The 23,620-nt window shown below is 31.9% G+C and overlaps 1 protein-coding gene across 1 annotated transcript in view; it reads right to left on the reverse strand.

Moving 5' to 3' along the window:
* Positions 1-23,620, reverse strand: part of LOC115440204 (estradiol 17-beta-dehydrogenase 11) — a 43,756-nt gene that overhangs the window by 13,157 nt on the left and 6,979 nt on the right. Inside the window, exon 2 of the mRNA XM_030164410.2 lies at positions 11,561-11,951. Coding sequence (XP_030020270.1) covers positions 11,561-11,864 — 304 coding nt within the window. The 5' untranslated portion in view covers positions 11,865-11,951. The remainder of the gene's footprint in view (positions 1-11,560; positions 11,952-23,620) is intronic.

Genomic DNA, 23,620 nt, shown 5'->3' on the forward strand with positions numbered 1-23,620 from the left:
ATCTGAATACATTTTATTACTACTACAGAATATATGTAACAATTAAATTGATCACAGTCATACTGCAATTCTGGTGTAATTAGTCATAAATAAAAAAAAACGAATAAGTTTTGAACTCGGAAGTTTTATGGGTTCCCGACTGTCTTATATTTACATAAAACCTTGATACCTTTTTGATGCAGATATTACGAGCTGCACACTGAGTTGAGTGCTGCGTTATTTATAAGTACGAAAATATTTTTCAACCTTATTTAAATAAACTTCATGCACTTGCCCCATTAGGGATTAAGGCCAAATTCGTTTTTATTGATCATTACCTTAGTTACGAAGGATAGGAAGGTTCTGTGTACATTATCTTCAATAATACATTCGCATTCTAGCGTATCTAAGAAATCTTATTAGTATTTATGGACAGATTTCAGTCGTCGTAGTTATCTGAGATAGGAATACGCATTGGGGATATGTTATCGTTTCTCTAAAGATTATATTATGTAGATAAACTAACTTACTTCTCTGTCGGTGGAATCGTGCCCTAAATTGTAAACTTATAAAAGTATAAACAGTACTAATTTACAGTTCAATACGGATCTCTTATACTGATCGTTGAAGGAAGGATGGAAAAAGGTTTATTCGATTTACAGAGACTGTAAAAAGGTTTTTACTGACTCCAAAAAAGCAGGTTCTATATCTGAATTGTATGAATGTTTGTAAGTCCGCAATTTTGTCCAAAAATCCTGATTAAGGAACAAATAGTTGAATCAATATTAGCTTTGTATCGACGTATTAACTAATCCACTAAAGAGGTTACAGTTGGCAAAAAAATGTATCAAATTCAGACAAAAGATAACCTACAAGCGGATATCATGTTGCAGTAAATCAATAACACAACTATTTGAGAATGTAGAACACTTAAAATACATCTTCCTTCACTAATTTAACATAACTTTGTCGCTCTAATAAAACACGAACATCATTGTTTTGTTTACGCAGTAGCGCATAACTCGATAGTAAAACTACAGCTTTTGTGAAAAAAATATTAGGATTATTTAAAATACGATGCTGTAATTTATTCTTTACACTTAGATTATATTTCGAGCTCTGTTTGTGTGAAAAATGTTTCTTGAAATAGAACTCACATTGAGCACTTATTTTCTTAGGAAAGAAAGGTAACCATGTTCTGAATATATCTACGTAGGCCACTTGGTTTATTTTGTGCCAAATTTAATAAAAATCCATCTTGTGGTAGACGACTTTACTATTAAAAACATAAATTAATACCTGCTTACTAACCAGTCTTTTTTTGGAATAAGAGTGAAAACTAAGTGAATTGACTTAATTTTCAAGGTTAACTCTAGTCTATAAAAAGAAAAAACGCAGTGTGGGGTTTAAACAAAAACAAAAACTAACTCTAGACCTACGTCTCAAATGAAAACTGTAGATATTTCTTGAACACGTGAAAGCGGAGATATCAGTCATTGTCCCTTTATTTTAAGACCGTTAGTCTTCAAACAGACTAAACATACAATGTAATGTATGACACGTGCTCGTACGGAATTGTCAGATTGTCTATTTACGACCCTCTTTCACCGAATGGACAACATATGTAAATGTCCAAAGAACAGACTTAACAATATACTTGCGTTGTCTAGGCGAGTGGTCTTGCTTTCTAAAAGATATTGCTATTTCTACAGTAACTGTTATGGCAATTGAAACCGATTAAGATAAATTCTGGATAAAGTTTCGGTGTCGATTTAGAAATGATTGTATTGCGCTGAAGCCTGCAACTTGTTGCCCCAGACACACCACACTAAATAACGACAAGGATACATCAATACATATCGTCAATTCCGTCATCTACGCTATCAGAACCAACAGCTTTTAATATGTTAAAATTTACTAGTAGTAAAGTGAACTACTCAAGGATATAGTTCTCTCTGTATGCTCCGAAGTTATTCATCGTTTTAGTGCTAATTTAAAGCCTAGATGTTTCTGGTTCAAGACTACGACTATTAAACGATTTGAAAGTTCTCTTTCATCAATATGGTGAACTTGGGTATAAAATTATTTCTACACTGAATGTGAATAAATTCCAATATTTATTGTTTAATAAACTATGGAAATAGGTATAATTCAGCGTCTTTGGTATTATAAAAGTACTGGGCCGGCCCGTCCATAGGGTGATCAGTGCGACTGCTCCAGGCGTCTAGACGCGCGCGCCATTAGCTTCAAAGGAGCCTTAGTTTTAAGTGCTGGCTTTAGGGTGGATCAGGACAGTCGGTTGCCCGGGCGCTAGGTCCTAACTCCTAGGGATATATTTGAGACAAAAAAAATTCTAAACAAAAAAAACGCGATAAAAAAAAATCGCTTGGGGCGCCGAAGTATACAAGGCCGATTCGGTAGAAGCATATTTAAAAATATCTTATAAATGTTTCATTTTATAATAGTCCCAAAAATTACAAGAGCTTGTTGCAATTAAAAAATGTTTAAGGTATATACGGAAACGGTTTCTTAAAAATAAACATTTACTTCATTAAACAGTTAGATATTATAATTTTATTTTCAATGCCAAGATCAGACACGAAATTAAGAAGTAGAATGCAAGTAGTTACGGTAACGAATTAACATAATATTACGTATGTGCATATAATATGTATACAGTGTTGCAAAAAACATTTATCAAAAATCTAGTTTAAACAAATACCGTTATGTTAACTCGAAATACTTTAAAATGTTTACTCATTCTTTATTTAGTATAAGTTAACACTACCATTAATTGTATAAGCTTAAATTAGAATGAATATAAAATAATCACAATATTGGCTATAATAAATAGAACTACGTTGACTATACTTTTAGTCTCCGTTACGGAGAGACTTTAAAAGGGAAATAAGTAGTAAATTTATGAACATAGCGACAGCGACCAGTCTCTGACAATAATATTGTATTTGCATAGTTTATTTTTTTTAACAGTGAACGACCTTCGATCTTGAACAACAATAAAGTACGAGTATACTGATGTTTTTCTTAAAAAAGAACAATACTTAGATTTAGAATTTTAAGACTTAATTTTTTTCCAAGTCTTATTTGCAACACAAATTCTATTGAAGTCCTATCCTATCAATGAAGAATTAAGATACCGATATAATAATCAAAATCAGTAACCATTTAATATTGAGTCAATAACTTTATTATTTTATAAATATTATAAAATGGATTCGACCATATTACCGTTGAAATAGTAGGTGTAGATATTACGCAATAATTACAATAAATTGTAGTAAACCTTGACATAAACTGCCTATAAATACGAGCTTTTCTGAAATGTATTTTACTTTTATATTGAACAATTTACGGAGTTGACGCAATTTAATTTTATAAACTTAAGTAACTGAAAAGAGTAAGAAAATTATAAGGAAAACAAAGGCAATGACTCGCAAGTCTACGTCGCAAAATTATATTCTTAACAAGGATATATTAACATATTATAATGCTATATAAAAAGTTTCTTGAACCCATGTGGCACGTGGCCGTATTTTGTACTGAATCGTATTTTTTTATCTTAATGGGTTATCCAACGGAATTCATTAGCACAGTCTGTAATACAAATACGACTACATAATTACTGTAGAGTAGCAATATCGGTCATTAATATGAACGGTAGTAATTTTATTTATTACGGATGTTCCGATGCTACGAGGTATCAATAAAAGTGGTTTGGTTTTTTTTGTTGTCACCTTTTGTTTTTGAGTAGTTTTCATTGTTTTGCTAGCAGTTGATATGTTTTCTTTCTTCATGTTTTCGGTAGTTGGTAGTTTGGTGGAAATTTCAAAATCGTTAACTTTCAAATCAATCAACCGGAGCGTTCCGTTCTTTGATATATTCCTTCCGTTTTCAAACGTATTATTTTCAACACCTTTTAGTAGAGGTTTAGGGATCGTAGCATCATTTTCAAGAGCTTTTGAACTAAAGATCTTTTGGGAATTAGACTTTTCTAAACCAGTACCAGGCCAAAAATCTAATGTCCCAAAAGTACTTAATTCCGTACAATAATGTAAAATAATGATGTATATCGTTTATAAGTTTACACATTTTGAATTTTTTATACAAGTTAAGGCCCTCCTCCGAGCAAATGGCCTTGAGCATACGTTCAATACATTTATTTAGCGCAATAGCTACGGGCAGTGATATACAAAAAAATACGAATAGTTGCTTTAAATAACCAATTTTAGGTATTTTTGAAATTTGTACATTATACAATATTGTCTTCATCTGCTTTGGTGGCGTAGTATTACGATAAGACTGCAGTGATGAGGTATCAGGTGCGATCCCCGGGCCAACGAAACTGATATTCAGTTTTTTAACTCAGTGTCAGCCCAGAGTCTGAAATTTGTGCCCGATATGGCAATAGGCTCGTCCCCATCACATCATGGGACAGAATAAAAAAAGTGCCCTGCGTCGGTTGTGCCTCTGCCTACACCTCCCGTGATAAAAGGCTTGAATGTGTGTGTCTGTGTGTGTGTTCCGGGATAAAAGTCCCACTATATATTTTACCGGGATAGTAGCCTATAACCTTCCCAGGGTATTAAACTATCTCCATACCAAATTTCTTTTATAAATACCACGTTTTATGTCACGTCCCGTTCCCGTGGGAACGGGATAAAAAGTCTGGTTCTATGCTACCTCCCTACTAATTTTCAGCCAAATCGGTTCAGTCGTTCTTGAGTTATAAATAGATTATTTAGATAGAAATTAACACAACTTTCTTTTATATTTATAGACTTGTCATTCGTGTCGTCGCAAATTTAGTTAGATATCTCTTAAGATTTTTTGTTTCATTTGCGTCGCTTACAATTTAACAAAACAATGTTTTCGTGTCTATGTAAGTAATTTAAAAATTTGAAGAACTACGATATTTAAACTTTAGTTTCTCAAGAACACAATGATGTTTGTTTGACAAAGGTATCGTTTTTCTATATGATCCACAAGATATAGCAAAAACTTATGACAACCATATAACAAGGCCGGACAAAGTTCACTGCGTCAAGATATAAGTAGTGTCTTATTATGATGGAATCAGACATGCTTGTATAATAATTGAGATCAACACGGCTGTAGTTATTATATTAAACTGTACCTGTAAAGCATTAGTTTAACTAACGCCACGATATTATATTTTGTTGTTATTGCAAAAAAACTTCAAGAAACGCTTTCGAGAATATGAAAAATATCATAGCTTTATTGTACACCATAAACAAATCATTGTGCTCAATATTAAAACAATAAAGTCTAAAAGAAGGTACAATTGGCGGTCTTATTGCTCGAGGCAATCTCTTACAGACAACCATTAGATGGAATGAGAAACAATGATGAAAAGAATAGTCTAGGGCTATTAGCATTAGCTAATACAAATATATAATTATCATTGTAACTTAAACTATACTGTCCAAACTTAGGGACTTGTAACTTGGCGAGGCCTACGTTAAGTAGTAGACGGCGACAGGCTATTTGAATTGAGTTGAATTGTCCAAAGCTATTAAGGTAGTACTTTTCGGCCCCCAAGGATAAATTCTGTCGTTTTGCTAATGGACGTTGACCTGTAAAACTCACACGTCGTTTCAAAAGTCCGAGAATAACATAAGGAAATAATATATGTAGCAGAAAAACATACGGTAAGTTAAGTACTAATTAAATATTTCTTAAAAAACGAAACAAATGCGAGTTAGCTGCGAGGTTCTGTAGGCACATTAATAGGTAAAGTATCTATATACAGAAGATCACACATGACACGGTTATTGCACCAAACGTAAATATTAAGTTTGTAATAGTATTTTTTTTTTATTAAAGATCATAAATTTACGGTTTTCAAATTGTCTCTTTTACTTGTGCTCTAAATCAAAGCTTCTTGCCTAATTTCATGATTCTAGGTCGACGGGAAGTACCTACTCTATAAGCTTAGATTCCTTTCTTAAATCAAAAATTATGTGAAAATATGCGTCGTAGAAGGGCATATCTTTTAAGTGCATTAACTTACAAAATTTGATTTTTTTTACAGCTAAAATAATAAATAATAGTGCATTAAAGTATAAATCCCTCTATGTTTTCCTGAGGAAAAAGGCTCTTGAGTCTTGACACAGACAGACGGATAACAAAGTAATTCTATAAGAGTTCCTTTTGAGATACGGAACCTTATAAACTATAATTATATAGGCACATTTTATTATATTATATTATTAATACATATCAACAAATAATAATATTACTGCCAGAAATAAGTATCCTTGATATTTACACTTTTACATAAAAGTAAAACATTTGGTGCGCAATTACGCGCTTCAGTTACTTAATATAATTCTAAGGCAATTTCCATACATAATAATAGGTTGGCAACATCACGACAATTCAGCGGGTAGATGTGAAAGATGCTCGTGTGTTGCACAATGTGTATCGTAACAGGTTGGTTAACTTGGAATATTAGACGAAGCCTCTGAGTAATTCGCACGGTTTGCTAATCAATTGTAAAAAGTTAATGTTACATTCTAACTGAACATATTGTAGTCTTAAATGTGTGGTATGTCATTTATTCTATTTCTTTCTGCACCGTTGATTTGATTACATTTTTCAATATTTCATTTTGAGTAGAGCAAATAATAAAGGAGAATAAAGGTGCTGAAAGAAATATAATTGAAATATGCTGCACATTAAATTGCCTTGCATCATTAGGTGTTAACGAGAACGGGATCCAATAAATATGGTAACATGTCAATACATAGAGGAGGTAGAATGTTTTTAAACCATAAGATAAACAAAAGAAGCATTACATTTAAAAACAAAAATACTTTATATAACTTCTTCTTTTCAATTCTTTTTTTAATGTTTATAGGCACATTAAATACTTTTTTAGAGACGGTCTTACCAATGACAATTAAATGGGTTATTCCTAAGCTATACGAAATCCATTGCAAAAAGAATCATCTAAATCAGACAACGAGGTAGACAATTATCGCTGAACAAACATATTTTTTACAATGAATAGATAATCTCTCTACTTTGGAGTCGTTTAAAAAGTATCGCAAAGGTTGTGAGTTATAACTTATGGCACTCGTCAGCCTTGTCATAGATAATGTGATTAATCATTGCCCTAAAACAGGTTCCTCGCGTGGCGCATGCCAGTGTGCTGTCTATTAAACTTTAACCTTAATTGATTTAAATCACTATCTTAATTGCATGCGTTTAGCCTTAATAAAGTTTATAAAACATATTTTTCGCATTTTAATGTTGACCAAAATCACGCAAAATGTGTTTAATTTTTATAACTACAGAGGTAATTGGATTTAATAATAATTTTGAATATGTAAATATAGTTTTATACATTTATTCAGAGAGTACCTAATCTTAATGTGTAACTTTACTTCGATCATGCTTAATTGCAAACATTATTCCATTAAGTAATACCAAAATATATACTGAATAAGCTTTACCATAAATGTGCTAATAGTCTGTAATATTATTTACCCTATTAGTTAAATAATAGAGTTCATATTAATGTATTTGACGGCTTACATCAAACGGCAAGCAAACAACAGAGCATCTAAAAAATACAACTAAGTATATTCATAAGTAGTATACGCCCTATCATAAACTACAAAAAATATACACTTAGTAAACGGGTTGATTAAATCATTAAAAATGAATTGTGATTGTTCGATTACATGGTGTACGGCGACCCTGTATACTGTCGCAATCATCGACATCGACCGATGACCGTTTGCAAGAGCAACAACCAAATAAAATACAAGGTCGCAACGCTCCGCCACGTTGGGCCCGCTGCACTTGAAAGGCGAATTCGACTTTAAATGGCGCGACTAAATTGACGCAAGGTTTCCCTTGAATATCGCGAAACGGTATTTAACGTTTACCAATAAGAAATTTTGATATTAGATGAGACGACTCTATCTGTATTGTGTTGTAGATAGCTTTTCGTTTGCCTACTAGAACATCGTTATTGCCTCTTTAAAAATTGTAATAACACATAAAATATAAATATATTGACGTCACAGTCACTTGAATATATCTTCATAGTTTGCAAACAAAACTATTTTATATTGTGTACTAGTGGCGATCTAAATACGTTTTTTATACAAAGACGAATCCAACGTAATCTTTCTATATATTATGAAATTAAAGGTTCACGTTCACGTTTAGTAATATTGATATTACGGAAAAGCAATTATAAGCGGGCAGACCCATGGTCAACAGCTAGTTATAATTTATAACCTCCACACAATTATATATCGCTAGCTGTTTGTTTGCGGCACCACCTACGTGAAAAGTTTTTTCCAGGATAAATATTTTCCCGGTATTAAGAGTCTGAGTAGCCTATAGCTTTCGATCTGTTAATCGAATCCTATAGCGTTCAGGAATAATGTAGTTTGCGATTAGTGAAAATAAATTAAAAATCGGTTTAATAGAAGCTGAAATTAGCACGTTCAAACAAACAAACTCTTCAGCTTTATATATTAGTATAGATAGTAAGGATGTAGTATAACGGATATAATAAATAGCTTTTGATAAACGCAATTTTATTTTTATGTTTCCGAAACACATATTATTAATGTTAATAAAATCTTTGACCTCCTTTAGAAATGCATGATCTCGTTTTATCTCATTGAATTGTTATTTATCAGCAATGAATCCTTGTTTATTCACTCTAGACCAGCGTGATGAACTAACTCTAAGACCTGCTCAATTATAGCCACATATGGTATATATAGGATTTATATTTTATTTTGTAAAGGACGAGTTAAAGTACTAATACTGTGCTACTAGCCGCCCTGAACTGAAGTTCGTTACTCGTTAGTAGGTTGCCCTCAGCATGGTCACTTAATTTTTCAAGGGTTGCGAGCGCCTAGAGCGCTCACCAGGAGTCCGGTTTGTTTATTATATCGATCCCCGTCAGGGTAATAAACATGAGGCATATCAAAAAAACACTGTCCTGTTAGATGATAAGTATATATACCACCACAATGAGGTGACTCTACATGCATTTAGCATCTATAGCAGGACATGAATAACACTTTTGCTTCTGTTTTCCGATCTGGTTTAAACTTCAATAGACGACCCACTGACCGTGATGTCTAACCATGATGGATGATGACTCTAGTTAGCTCATGGCGAAGTCATTACAAAATATCTAACACGGGATTAATTGTAACGCAAGAGAGAGCTGTTCCGCATTGTGCTTTTAGATATTGTGCAGACTGATGATGGAGAAGACAAAACATCATAAATTTGCTAATTCAGTTAGCTATATTGCTACCTTTTAATTTTTTGGTATAATGCGCTAGCCCTTTTTATGTGTACAAAGGTGAGTAAAATTATATGTTGATGTTATATATTTTTTTTATTAATAATAAAAGCAATATTTATCAGAGGCCGTGAAGGATATATTTAAAATGACATGTAAGGCGAAAAATAGAACGTGTTTAATATTAAAATTGTAAGGTTAACATCATTAAGTATTTGAATATATTTTATTCGTTATTCAATTGTTGCAAAACTTCTTTGACCTCAGAAGAGAGTGGTACAAATAAATGCCTTTTGTGTATAGTAAATATTTGTTATTTGACCACCGAGCCATGAGCGATAACAGGCAATTCACTTTCATTTACTTGTCAAATACAACGCAGTCCGAACTGTTTTTTCTCTTAGCGTGTGATGTTATATTTGTGTCATACAAATGTTCGCTTCGTGTATATTTTGTTTTCCTGGAAAGATTAACCGGCCCGATCTTTTATGGACCAAGTGCGGAAAGAGGAACTCACAACTAAACGTCATTTAAATTATTTTAAATACTTTAATGCTAATCGTACGAAGATATTTTCACAATAATAATAATTATAAAGATACTGATTCGACATTGGTGTTAAATTCTGGAACCACTGAACCGATTTTGAAATCTGTTCCGCGAATACTAAGTAAATTATTTATAAGTGCTGTAGAATATTGTATTCTAGGTAAATAACGCAGAGGTGCCGCGAGCAAAAACTTTTTCCAACAGTCTATTAGCGAGATCTTGGATGGCCTATAATGGCTTTAATTGAAATGGCAAGCCATATTCCCACGTTATTCATTTTATAACTGAATGAGCGATCATAATTTTGTACTCTTGTTTGTTCGTATATAACAAATCTTAGGTTTTCGCTATTATAGCAGGGGTTTGGGTATCGTAGCTTGAAATTAAATAACTTATTTTAGATAATATGTGGGTTGGTACATTTTGGCATAACTGGGTAAAAAATCAATTTATTTAAATTTTACTGGACTCCTACTTGTGGATAAAAAGTGATATGTCATTATAGGTTCTTAACTAAGACAAGAACAATAATGATAAGGCGCGTATTTAGAAACGTTACATAGCTAGTTTCGTCTCTATGCTGTGATAGTAAATCTGTTTTTTAGTGCTTTCAACATGTCAGCATGCGCAGTAAATGGGTATAGCAGCACTCTTTGGCTAATATTGAGATACAAGTTTACTACTGTTCGCTGTCAGGTTTAAAAAAAATATAAAAGCCACAGATAACTATGAAATTGCCGATACTATGCATACGGCCGCACTGTGTGTCTTTTAAATATTGTTTATGGATACGGTTGTCTCTTTAGTAAGATAACTTTTACAATCTAAATAATTTGATATATTTTCTTCGACCTCATCTAGAACAAAGACTAGACTAAACTCTATTAATAACAGGATTAAAGTATTACCTCTATACTTATACGTGTCTCAGTTTCAAACATTGGAAACGAACTCCACGTGACTTGGCACATTTTAGGTTACAAATATGCAATAAATCAAAAAAATTCTAGACATTTTTATCCTATTTATTTTTAGCTTTGAATTTAATATTTACATACTTAAATATTATTTGACAAAGACCTTGGCAGGGTAAATATGTGCAGGAAGTGTTTTACAAACACCAAATAAGATGTTTTTTGTGTTTAATCAATTAAAGTTAAATATTTCCTGGATTTAATTATCTACATCTAATATTGCAACATACTAGTTTTTCATGATATATAGGTTGTGGTTGACTTGTTTATAACATTAATTTAATGATACGACCTATGACATATAAATTACCAAGCTTCAACGATTATTTATGATTATCCTTTTATAATAATTATGGAGTTACGCAATTCACTAATAATCATGTTTAATAACTCCAAGCAAACTTAACATTTTTAAGTCTTTAAAAACATTATAACATCATTAAAACAATGATTTATATACATTTTTATGTAGAGAACTCTGTGAGACAATGATACCATAAAAGTAATTAATAGCAAAAAAAAATTACTTATATTTACGCTACAAACTTAAAAATGTGTAAATTTTAACTCAATAAAAAAAATACAACGATTAACCTTTTTTAATTACACTTTACAATAAACGCCCCTTCATTAAACAATACATGTAGAGGCATTATATACTTTTGGAATTTTTCCTTTATTGCTCTCGTAATAACTATGAGCGAAATAAGTTAAATATACTAAAATAACTCACCCTGTTTGTTAATATCCCATAAGACTATAGTACATCCGAGTCTTGCGAGTCTCAACGCTATGAGACTGCCGAGTCCGCCGCCGCCCCCGGTCACAACGGCCACACCCCCCTTCAAGTCCTTCTTAGGCTTCCCCACTATAGTCCTGTATATAGCCTGGATAACGTATCCAGCACCGACGATGACAAACACTATAACGTCTATAATGGCTTGCACGACGGTGTATTTGTCCCGCATACATTCAGGGATCTCTCGGGTGAGCGGGCCCGGCCGCATCCCGTTGATGTATTCTTGCGTCTCAGACATGACGGTTATATGCTTATTTATTTAAACACAATCAGTCACTTAGCATCACTTTTTATCACAGTCTGGTGAAGTGTTGAACTTTGATACCTGAAATAAAAAAAACGACAATATTATTATCATGTAGTTATTGCAATAGTGGCTGTGTGGAGGACGATTTATTTACGAATAAATAGATCTTTAATGTCGTATATTATTAAATTTGCTTTGATTTCTATTTTCATTTAATTCTTCTTCTTTTTCAAACACCCTTTACATACATTAAGTAAAAAGATTTAATGAGCGCAATGTGTACAAATGCTGAATGAAATATAATGAAAGAAACATGTATTTGATTCAAAATATATCATTGTTATTGCAATAAAACCAAGAGGAAACCATAAAAAATATATAAATACACATAATATGTAAATTCATTTTTCATCATAATTTATATGGGGAACTTGATTCTTTGAAATATCTTATTAAAGAAAACGATCGTGGCCTAAGTTATTATGAGTGTTAAGAAACGTAGAACGATTAGTATTTTAAAATATGAGTTTTTTTTTAAAGATATTTGTAAATCTACGATACTTAACGACAATCGCGAAATACTTAGTGAATAATATAGGATTTTGATGTTACAAACTCCATAGTTCGATATGACTGATTTGGAAAAATAACATAACGATGTCGCGTTCTTTTACTTTCATTTACATATCATAAAATTATTGTATTGTGTACATATTATAAAAAAATCTCATGACTATTCTGATTCAAGTGTTTGATACTCGTGTTAAATTTTTCTAAGCCCGTGGTCGCTGTGGTGAGCTAATGATTAAGATTTCTCTAGTACCGTTATCATTCGGCCGTCATTTCTAACATCAATTTAGTAAAAAAAACATATTGACGTCAACAACAAACCTATAAAGTTGTATAAAATATCTTTTCGAACAAAAAATTAAGATAATTAACAGAGATATGTAAGCATATTTGGCCTTAAAACAACCGGCTATAATAATACTTTATAATAGACCATAAAATTACCATTGATAATTATAAATAAATTAACATCCATATTTTATTATGTAGTATATAATTTTATTTATTTTTTTCTTTGCGCGCAGTTTCTCCGTCATTAAAGTGAATTTCCGGGATAAAAGAAGGCTCTACTCTAGCATAATTTAGCTTCCTTTTGATGAAAGACTTTCCGAATGAAAACAGATTACCACCTTTATGAAAATTTACAATACTTCAAACTTTACCCTTTCAATGTTAGTAGACACTCATAGAAAATAAATCAGCACATTACACGTTTGTTTGCATTATTTGCTTATTAAATATATTATTTAACCTAAAGGCAAATATATGGTCGGATATTGAGCCACATCTTACTCCATAGCTGTGTGTTAATAAATATCTCGATGGGGCTTGGCGAATGCCAATAAGGCCTTCGCAAGAGCGACATGTTAGTAGGAAATATTGACAGCGCATAAATACATAGGTACTGATATTTAGGTGTGAAATAACTCAATTATCATTTTTAAATACTATATTTATGAGACGAGTCTCCGCAGGTTCAAATCCCAAGGGCACACACCTCTGACTTTTCAAAAAAAAATATGTGTGTATTCTTTGTGAATTATCGCTTGCTTTAACAGTGAAGGAAAACATCGTGAGGAAACCTGCATGCCTGAAAAGTTCTCTATAGGAATTTCGAGGATGTGTGAAGTCTACCAATCCGCACTAGGCCAGCGTGGTGGACTAAGGCCTAATTCCTTTCAGTAGTAGAGGAGGCCCGTGCCCAACAGTGGGACAGTATATAATACAGGGCTGATATTATATATTATTATTATATGTATGGCTATCATAAACATTAATTTACGAGTTACGTCATATGAGTGAACGGCTGTTAGAGCATCATAGAGTTAAATATCAAGTAGTGCTATGAAAAAAAATATGATCAGTATATGTTTTATAACTTCATAATAATGAGGCGGTTGATTATAATACACTGCTTGGTTTAAAGGCCAATTTTGGGAATTCATTGTGATGACTAACGAGTCCACTTCGTCCTTGATCACTCGGAGTATTGTCCATGATTGTGTTCCCTAAGAGTATCTCGGTCGCCATCGTAACCAATTACACACTGTCGGGTATGGCCGATTCAACTAGTGAGTGTAGGGTTTACCTAGTCGATGCAGCTGGTCTAGTGCGTGGTAGCAGACTTCACATATCTTTGAAATTGTTATGAGCACTTGGCATGACCTTAAGTTATTTTTTTTATTACCCACTATAGACTATTCATCAATGGCCAACCTTCACAATCTAATTAGCATAATTATCAAACATTTGATTTATAGATTTATGGATTGATTTATAGATTTACCTATAAAGGCCTTTGGTAGAATTGAATGGTTCCTTCGACTTAGTTTCTAATATTGTTGTACAACAAAGAGTAAAAGAAGTCAAATAAAGAAATAGGTACATGCATACACCATCATTATTTAACTCGTTCGAAATGAACATAAAACGAATTCGGTATTTAAATAATATCACACCATAACCAGTACAATTATAATTGAAAGTTAATTAGAATAAATCAGCATGTTTCCGTTAAAGCATGTAAGGTTAGCGATTGCACTTTGACAGATTCCGTAGTTTTTTCTGAATTCTTATAATTCACTCCATGATAATTTGTAATTTTATGGAACTAATTTACCCATTATGATAAGAGCAGGGTACCGCTATAAATCTATGTTGTTTAACCGTACATACTAAGGTTACTTCTACCGTAAAAAATACAGGAAATCAATGCATTAAGTACACCTCTCTATACTTTTGTTAAAATTATGTTTGTAAATGGTTTAAATGGGTGTACTTAATAGTAAAGTTAGCCAGGGATTACTCTCTCGTTCACACATAGATGATGTCGCAATGGCGCTGCGGCGCGGCCGGTGAATGCAATGCATTGCACAAACCGAACTCCGGCCGTGCTCCGCGCGGGTACCTACCACGTTATGGCGTGAAGGTCGCGTCAATAGCGTTTTCAGAGTCTGCCTCTTTCTGAGATCTTGAAATGTGCGACCTTAGAGTTATACCAGTAATACTGTGTAAAACTAACTGTTCTAGTCATGGAATTGTATAATATCATAAGTAGTAATCATTAATAATTCATTTGTTCTAATATTAGAACAATAGGGTAAGTATTTTTTACAAAGTATTTTTTACATCAGCGAAATTTTAGTCCGTGCATACCTATTCTATCCATCCACCATCATTATATCTTGAAAGAACGTAATGGAAAACATGTTTCTGTAAGCATTCTATAATAAAAAAAATCTTTACAAAATATGATTTAATGGTTGTTGTAAAAATAACAAAAGGAAATAATTAACTGTAATTGTACCCGACGGTTAGGTTAATGCATGTCATCTGTAAAGGTGACACAAGATGATACCTACACTACAAATAGTGTAGGTGTGTGAATAATCTGCGCAAGGAGAAAATATATATTTATTTTTCTGAAAAAGAAAAGCAAAAGTTTCGTCCTTGTCTGACAATCGAATCTAGTTCAAAGATTCAAAACTAACAGTTTACTTAAAACGAGGGAACTTGATGTTTAGCGAACTGACTGGACCCCAAACGTTCTAAAATTCATATGATTCTGATTAAAGTGTGTGAATGGAATCATATAACACAGGAATTGTGTAAGGAATAATTATTCGCGGTAGTAATGTGGTTTAAATGTAACCAAATTATAGAGCGAAGCTGCATAAGCTCAATTAATAATGAGTTACCGCAAAATACTACCAAAAGAGGAAGATGTATTCGAAATAGAATAAAAACATTAAAAAATTGAGAAATCCTTAAGAAACAGAAGAATAAATAAAAAACTTTGCTGTAGGATTTATCTCTGACTTGAAAAACAACATTGCCTTTTTTGAATCTTTATTTTTTTAAATGTTACCAAATCTTTTTATTTAGTATTCAAATATTTCATAATTACCATCCAAGCAGCATTCTATTGCATTACAATAAATGTGCGAAAATAAAAATCATATAAACAATGAAGTAAAACCATTGTTTCAGTCACAGAAATATGATGGAGTCGCAATAAAACAAAAATACAAAATATCATACGATTTATATCTCTTATAAGCAAGGATCTCACAACTTCATGAATTGACAAGTCTAGTGTTATTGCGCAGATATTAATTGCAAACGTTAAAGTTCCTTATATCGATCGTAGTTATTGATTAACAACACTTTGTCACATTATCAATCATAGTCAAGGATAAGAAATTAAAAAATAATTTACGGAACAATCTATTCGAACACAAAACCTGTTTTTACGTATTAGTATAATGAACTAAACCCAAAATTACGTTAATTCTCGCACAGACATAAAAAACGTCATAAAACTTTGATGTATTAATCATATTTTTTACCGTTTAGCATGTAGCTATTATACTAGGCAAACGGGACTTTTTACGATGCAAATAATAACTTGTTTGACTCTATCCAATGTGAGGTTTCTTAGAATTCATCAAATCTGAAAGTATAAAAACGTCAATAAAAGTGTTGTAGGTATGGAAATTTCCACGAGCGACTCATTACCTATATATTTTATTGATGATAAGTAATTAACCAGTCTTTTAATATAATAATCGATTATTTATAATCTTCCAATCTATAGTTATGTCAGACGAGATGCGAAATGTCAGCTTATTTAATAACCTGTCCTTATCTTACTACAATATATTGTCGGCAACACATTTTTATCCCACACATTACAAAAAGGATTCGAGTTCCGTTTTAACGCGTGCCCACAATGAATCCCCAGAAAGTTTTATCGACTTTGAAATAGGACCCAAAACTTCCAATCCACAACTATACGTTGTCTCTTGATGCCTACCACATTTCAGGCCAACATAATTGTGTCGGAGGGATCACGAGCTCTCGTTAGTCAACATCCATTCCAATTACTATCAGGTTCAGTAGAGCCACTTTGCCATGGCCCTATTAATAAAAAAAAACCTTACGAGTTGCAAGTTTCGCATAATTTTGGGTTCAATACCAAGTCATGGAGATTGTTTATTATATATCCCGGATCAAGGATAATTATCGGGAATTCCTACATACGCTTCGAGAAGAAATAGTGACATGACAAGCCAATAATATTAAACTAGCGGTCGTCCAGTGTTCGACCTTGGAATTTAACATACTTATACATTTGTAACACATTTTACACATTTTATTATAATACACAAATAAAAAAAATCTAGACTCCTATCCTATATTATAAGCTATAATTATGCCAAATATAACACTCATAGGTGCGCGCTATGTGCTTAAAAAGAGTGCAAAGGTATTTATATACAGATTTTAAGTAGAAGTACTCACGAGGTCTAAAAGTTGCGACCAAATTACGGGGAAAATAAATTATTAGTTAACTTAATTCACAGATATACACTATTTTTCACTTTAATTTTGTACCTCCATTCACATCCCTGTTAATATTTAAAACTACTGAACAAAAATACGCATTTTGACCTCTGCATCATAATAGTACAAAAAGCGATCTTTGCGCAAAACCTATTCGTGATTCTTAACTTTTTGCGTCTCAACAAAAAATATAAGAAACAGGAAGGTTGACGTCATTGTTCCGTGAGGCCATATCTAGATATCAATATGAGTATAAGGACATAGATATAAGTATAACAAAATTAAGTAAATTAAATTAAAACAATTATTATTATATATAACTTTTGTACATTGCAGTACGCAGAACTTGAGTCGAATATTCAAAACATGGGCCCAGACACACATATCACCAAACTAATAAAATGCATACCGTTGTTTTTATTAATATTATACAGTATTCGTTGCGTATATTGTCTAATCATCTCCAGTCAGCCGTTACTGCTAAAGGTGTTGAGTTGGTTTTGATCGACCATCTCTTTACTAGTTTTTTTTGTGATATTGTATTTCACAAAAAAGTACTAGTAAAGAGATTAAGATTAAGTCTGATATAGATATTCTCTGTCGTAGGTGTCAATTTAGATAGGTAGCTGGATAGAATGTTGTTACGCGTGTTTAGAAAGTGCACAAAATTCTTAGGCAAAGTTATGTCACCCAAATCTAGTTAACTTAAAGGCGCGAATGAAATCTTGATTATATTCCTAAATATCTGGTGTCTTGGAATAACCGAATCGAAAAAAAATTATGATCTTAATATTGTTATTACACATCATGGAATAGAAGATCCTGTATAAGTTAGGATTTTCACGATGAATTTTATTACGTTTCGAAGTCCAATCATTCGAAGGTAATTTAATATATTTTTCATACAAGATCTATGATCTAAGCACTTAATAATTTGGACGTAATCTATAGACAAAAATTTTCGCCTGTTATTTTTTAACCAGTATTTAGTAATCATCCATAATTTATGAACCGTATACGAGGATCTTAATATAAATAAACAATGTTTCGAAATATAGATATGGCACTAACTGTCTATTTCTTAATATCTATGCTAATATTGATATAATACAGCGATTAATCATGCTGGTGTTAACGATACAATGTAACTTATGCAACTAGGTAATACGAGTTTGTGATAAAAACATCATACATATTATGTAGAATTCTGAGCCTTAATTAGAATAAACTAGAGGTGTTGCGGATATTTACATCAGGACCCTCGGTTTCCGCAGTAATGGTGATATTCTGCACCACTACGGAACAAAATTGCATATGAAAAATCAGAGACAATGATCTTTATTGAATCTCAATAAATTTTTAAAATATTCATTAAAAAATGTTATAACAAGAAAATAGATTATGAAAATTATAATTAATAGTTTCATCGTGCGCATTTTATGACTTGAAAAGACTTCTTTCCATTAAAATAAATTCGCTTTTGGCGTAAACACTTCTACAGTGTGAATCGCATATTGACCAAGATTGTTTTCTCAATGCGCCGGAGAGATTTAATAGATTTCAATTCTCAAATGATTATTTCGGATACTTATTTTATACGCGCGACTTCAATTAACAAAAATATTCACAAGGAGATGTGTCTGGTGATCAAAGGGGGCCGGGTATAGTACTAAGTTCGGTGATCACTTCGTGAGAAATAATATTCTCATTATCAATAGCTGTTCTGGCAATATGAACTGTGGCACCATCCTTTTTAAGCGACTTCAAAAATAAATTACTTATTTCTTAGTTCAAAAAACATACGTTTGTTTAGTCTTCATTTTAAACCCCATTTACTGATGGTAATGTTTTCTTTTGCATTGGATCTATAGCTTTGGAAGGGTATTATTTTAATTTAATTGGAATTGGACCTTGGGCTTCGAAGTTGTAGTAGAGAACTCATCAAAACGAAGTAAGATTTATGTTTTAATATGTAACGAATAGCAAATAAAATTACATTTAAAAAATTAATGACCTTAAAAACCACAACATATGGAAATAAATCGCATGTTATGCGATATTGTATATAAAATTATTAAAACACGAGCAATGAAATCTCCTTTGATATTTTTGTTATTATGTTTATACGCACATAAAATTACTCTAAAAATTTGTTGCTAAAATGTTTCGTTTGGGCTTCATGTGTGTTTAAAGTAAAAAAAATCCAGCGGACTCTCTAAATACCTTCAAAAAACTCAAAAAAATATATATATCCGCAACATCCCTACTATTAACAGATTTCTACTCATATTCTTTAATTGTTTGTAATATGGATAACATATTTAAGTCCAAAAGGTGCCGCCTTGACAATAATATTGCAACATATCGCTTTCCCCGACGAAAACGTCTATTAACTTTAATAAAAAAAACATTCACATAGGATATAACGGCCGTGAGAATGGAATAATTCTCACCCAAGTATATTAATCACATAAACAAAGTAAAGTGCATTATTACTAAAACGACAATAGAATTTCAAGTCACTGTTTTCAAACATTAGATCTTGGGTAATGGTATTTTATGCACAGAAAATAGTCTTTAATATAGAGCACCAGCTTAAGCTCATGACATCGCTCGTGCGTAAATATCGGTTGAATATTTCTATATTACTATTACCGCTATGTTTTTACATAGCCATAAAAACACCTTAATATTAGACTAGTGGCCACCCTCGGCTGCGCTCGGGTACAATTTACTTCCGAACGAAAGTTCGCCCATGTTAAATTAATAAGTATCACTATCAGTAATGTCTATTTCTGTTCCCTTGATTGACGATGTAACTTTCACGTGTCAACATTTTATCGTATTTAGATATTCATCAATTTTACAACATTCGTCTTATAAGGTAATAAATAAATATTTTTGTAATGAACACGTTAATAGTTCACATTTTAAATAGTGCTGAAAGTTCGCGTAATAAACCCTATTGAGAGGTCACGCAATAAGCGGTGTTGAGAATTCACATAATAAACAGTGTTCGGAGTTCACGTAATAAACAGTGTTCGAAGTTCAAGTAATAAACAGTGTTCGGAGTTCACGTAATAAACGGTATTGAAAGTTAATGTTATAAACAGTGTTGAGAGTTCACGCATTAAACAGGGCTGAAAGTTCATGCAAGAAATAATGTAGAAATTCACGTAATAAGCTTTAGACCTCACATAATAAATTGTGAATCTATGCAATGTTGAGATATTGTGTAATGATCAATATTGAGAGCATCATGGTAAGGTAACGAAAATCGTTGTTTTTTGAAGACTGTCACGATAAAAATGTTTTTTACATTTTAGACCTTCTGGCGGAAATCCCCAAATGATTGTGAAAACTATAAGTATCAAAATATGTTGCGTGATTTAGAGGAAGTTAGCAGACAAACAGACACACATGCGGATTGTGACTTTATACTATTTAAACTTAATAATAACATTCTACTGACATTTTTTTTGTTTTGTGCGCCCTATGATTGCCTTACAAGTAAGTGAGTAAGTTATATTTTACTCTTATATTATATGAATTTTACCTTAATGCCATAAATGGATTTTAATTATTTGCAACTAACGTTTATAATAAAGATTTGCTGTGTTCTAATTAATCCCTTACTTTGTAAATATTATTTTTACTCCATTGTGTTTTTAGAATATAAAGTAAAGCATTTTCGTTAAGCTATAAATCGTGTAATTCGTTGATATACTTATATGCTATATATACTTGCGAATTTATATATTTGTGAAGTAACAAAACTTTCTTTTCTATTACTTGTTTATGATAAAAAATAGCAATTATACTTAGGTTTTCCTTTTTATTAATATAATTTCAAAAAACACCGTTCAGTGTATTCCAACTAAAAACTTTAAGATAAATGTGAACAAACTATTAATACATAATTTTGCACCCAGCTAAAGTCCGCATTCTATAATGAATACTTACCTATTAGGCTTACTTACATATTGAGTGAAATGTTAACTATATATAATTCTTATTTTTAATAACAGGAAAGTAAGTTTATATTTAATTTATGGATTTTATTACTCTGAGAATTATAATAATGACCAATGGGAATTAAAATTATTCGAAGTATTTACCTATACGATTGATAAATAAAAATAGCTTATTCCGCAATTTTTGTAAAAAAAACATATTAATCAAATTAATAATGCCTTTTTAACATCATTTTGCAAAGGAAATATATACAATACTACGTACTTAATGCCTCATTTAGACTATTGGCGAATAATTCGCCGAATACGTTGGCGAATAAGTATGTCTATGAATGATTAATAACAAATACACACGAATGAGCTGTTTACACACTCATATTCGTGGATATTGGTCTGTATTTCGCAAGGATCTAAAGCTATGTTCAATCGAATAACGTACTCTTTAAACTACTCAAATAATTTCCTGACAGGTAATTTAGTTACACATTATGTATAGCCTATCACGTCCGTAGCCGCGGTCATAGCTTAGTTAGTTAGTCACTAATACACGGTAACATTATGACGCACAGGTGGACATCGGTTACTGCATTAGTTTTCGACACACGCTCGGCCAAACATTACTTGAATTATTGTTCCATACAAGGACTACAGAAAGTACTGATATTGTTTGTAAATGTATCTACTTGTATTTATGTAATATTTATAAAAATAAACATTTGTATCGACGATTAACTTAATCAGAGTTTTGTATTTTTGAATTTTAAATTGTTTGCCTGCCTCGGTGGCGTAGTTGTATTGCATGTCCGGTACAATAGCGCTCTGAGGTCCTGGGTTCGAATCCCGGGTCGGGCAAAGTGATATTTGGGTTTTTCTGCTCAGTATCAGCCCGGAGTCTGGAATTTGTGGCGATATGGCGATAGGCTCGCACCCTATCACATCATGGGACGGAACATACTTGGCGAAAAGTTGGTGCCCTAGTTGCGCCTCTGCATACCCCTTCGGGGATAAATGCGTGATGTTATGTAAGTATGTATGTAAATTGTTTGCGTAAAAAAATGAATAATGAAAACGACCAGTTAGTACAGCACAGATTAGTACGTTTTTTTATCTTCATCAAAATTAATATATGGATATTAAAATGAATATCAATCATTCATAGCTTGAGTGGATGCAAAAAAATGCTGAGGAACATTAAAGATTCTTAAAGATATTAGCGCTATGCTACTTAATAAAGTAGGTACTACTTACATTGTGTCAGTAATTAATGCTCTGACAAAATAAAATTATTAGGTATTGACTCTACAAATATAGTGAGGTGAAATAAGGTAACGATATCAAATAGTCGCATTTATTATTATATTAACCAAGTAAATAACGTGGATTATAAGATATATGTTACAATATATTATATTACATATGTTTTGGTTTTTTTCCGTTAGCAAGAGGAAACAATTAGTGCGAAACTCATTGCTTTGATAACTATGTGCGATGTAATTATGAAATTATACATTTGTTACCCAATTAACAAAATATAAAGTGCGTTTTCTTGTGTTTAACTGTTTTTTTTCGCAATACATAGTTAATGGCAAAAATCTAATTAATTAAATAATTAACACAGAGACATGTTTTACGTTTTCTGTTTTGCAGTGTATATCTGATCTATATGTTCCGAAATATGATTATAAGAAAATAATTCCATTTTGACCTGCTAGTAATATTAGATAGTTGTTTCTCGTAGTTTCAATATAATAAATAGACGAATTTACGAGAAGGCAGAATTAATTTGTCTTACCTAGTTTGGTCATATTTAGTCATCCTCGAGTCTAGACATGCTTATAAACATGCCTTTACAATGTCATGCAAAATCACTAAATATATTTTATTTGCACATTGTGTAACTAGACGTGCGTTTTTGTTATGTTTGTTTGTCCGTGCTACTACATGCAAGGTCGGCACTCGCAACTGTGACGTCCCCGAATTCACATTCATTGTCTGAAAAGTTTTTTTATTTTATTAGTATTGATTCCAGATAAGAACTATCTGATTATTTTACATTGAAATTGAATAAAATTTATTATTTCTAGAAAACATAATAAAATTTAGAAAGAATCACATTTAGAAAAAATATATAATAAAAATTTTGTTGTTGAAAAAATGTCGAGGTATGTTTTAGAATAGTAGAATAGTAGATTTAGAATACACATTTTGTTTTGGTTTGCTTCGCGCAAGTTGCTGGGGCAACTGAACGCTTTTCATATAATATTATGAGACAAAGCAGGATATGGAAAAAAATGATTTTCGGCACCGAGTACATTTAACTCTAATTCGTACATCTCACGTCCTAGTGTTTTAAAACAT

This window comes from Manduca sexta, chromosome 10 (genome assembly GCF_014839805.1).
Source record: "Manduca sexta isolate Smith_Timp_Sample1 chromosome 10, JHU_Msex_v1.0, whole genome shotgun sequence".
NCBI classification, from domain to species: domain Eukaryota; kingdom Metazoa; phylum Arthropoda; class Insecta; order Lepidoptera; family Sphingidae; genus Manduca; species Manduca sexta.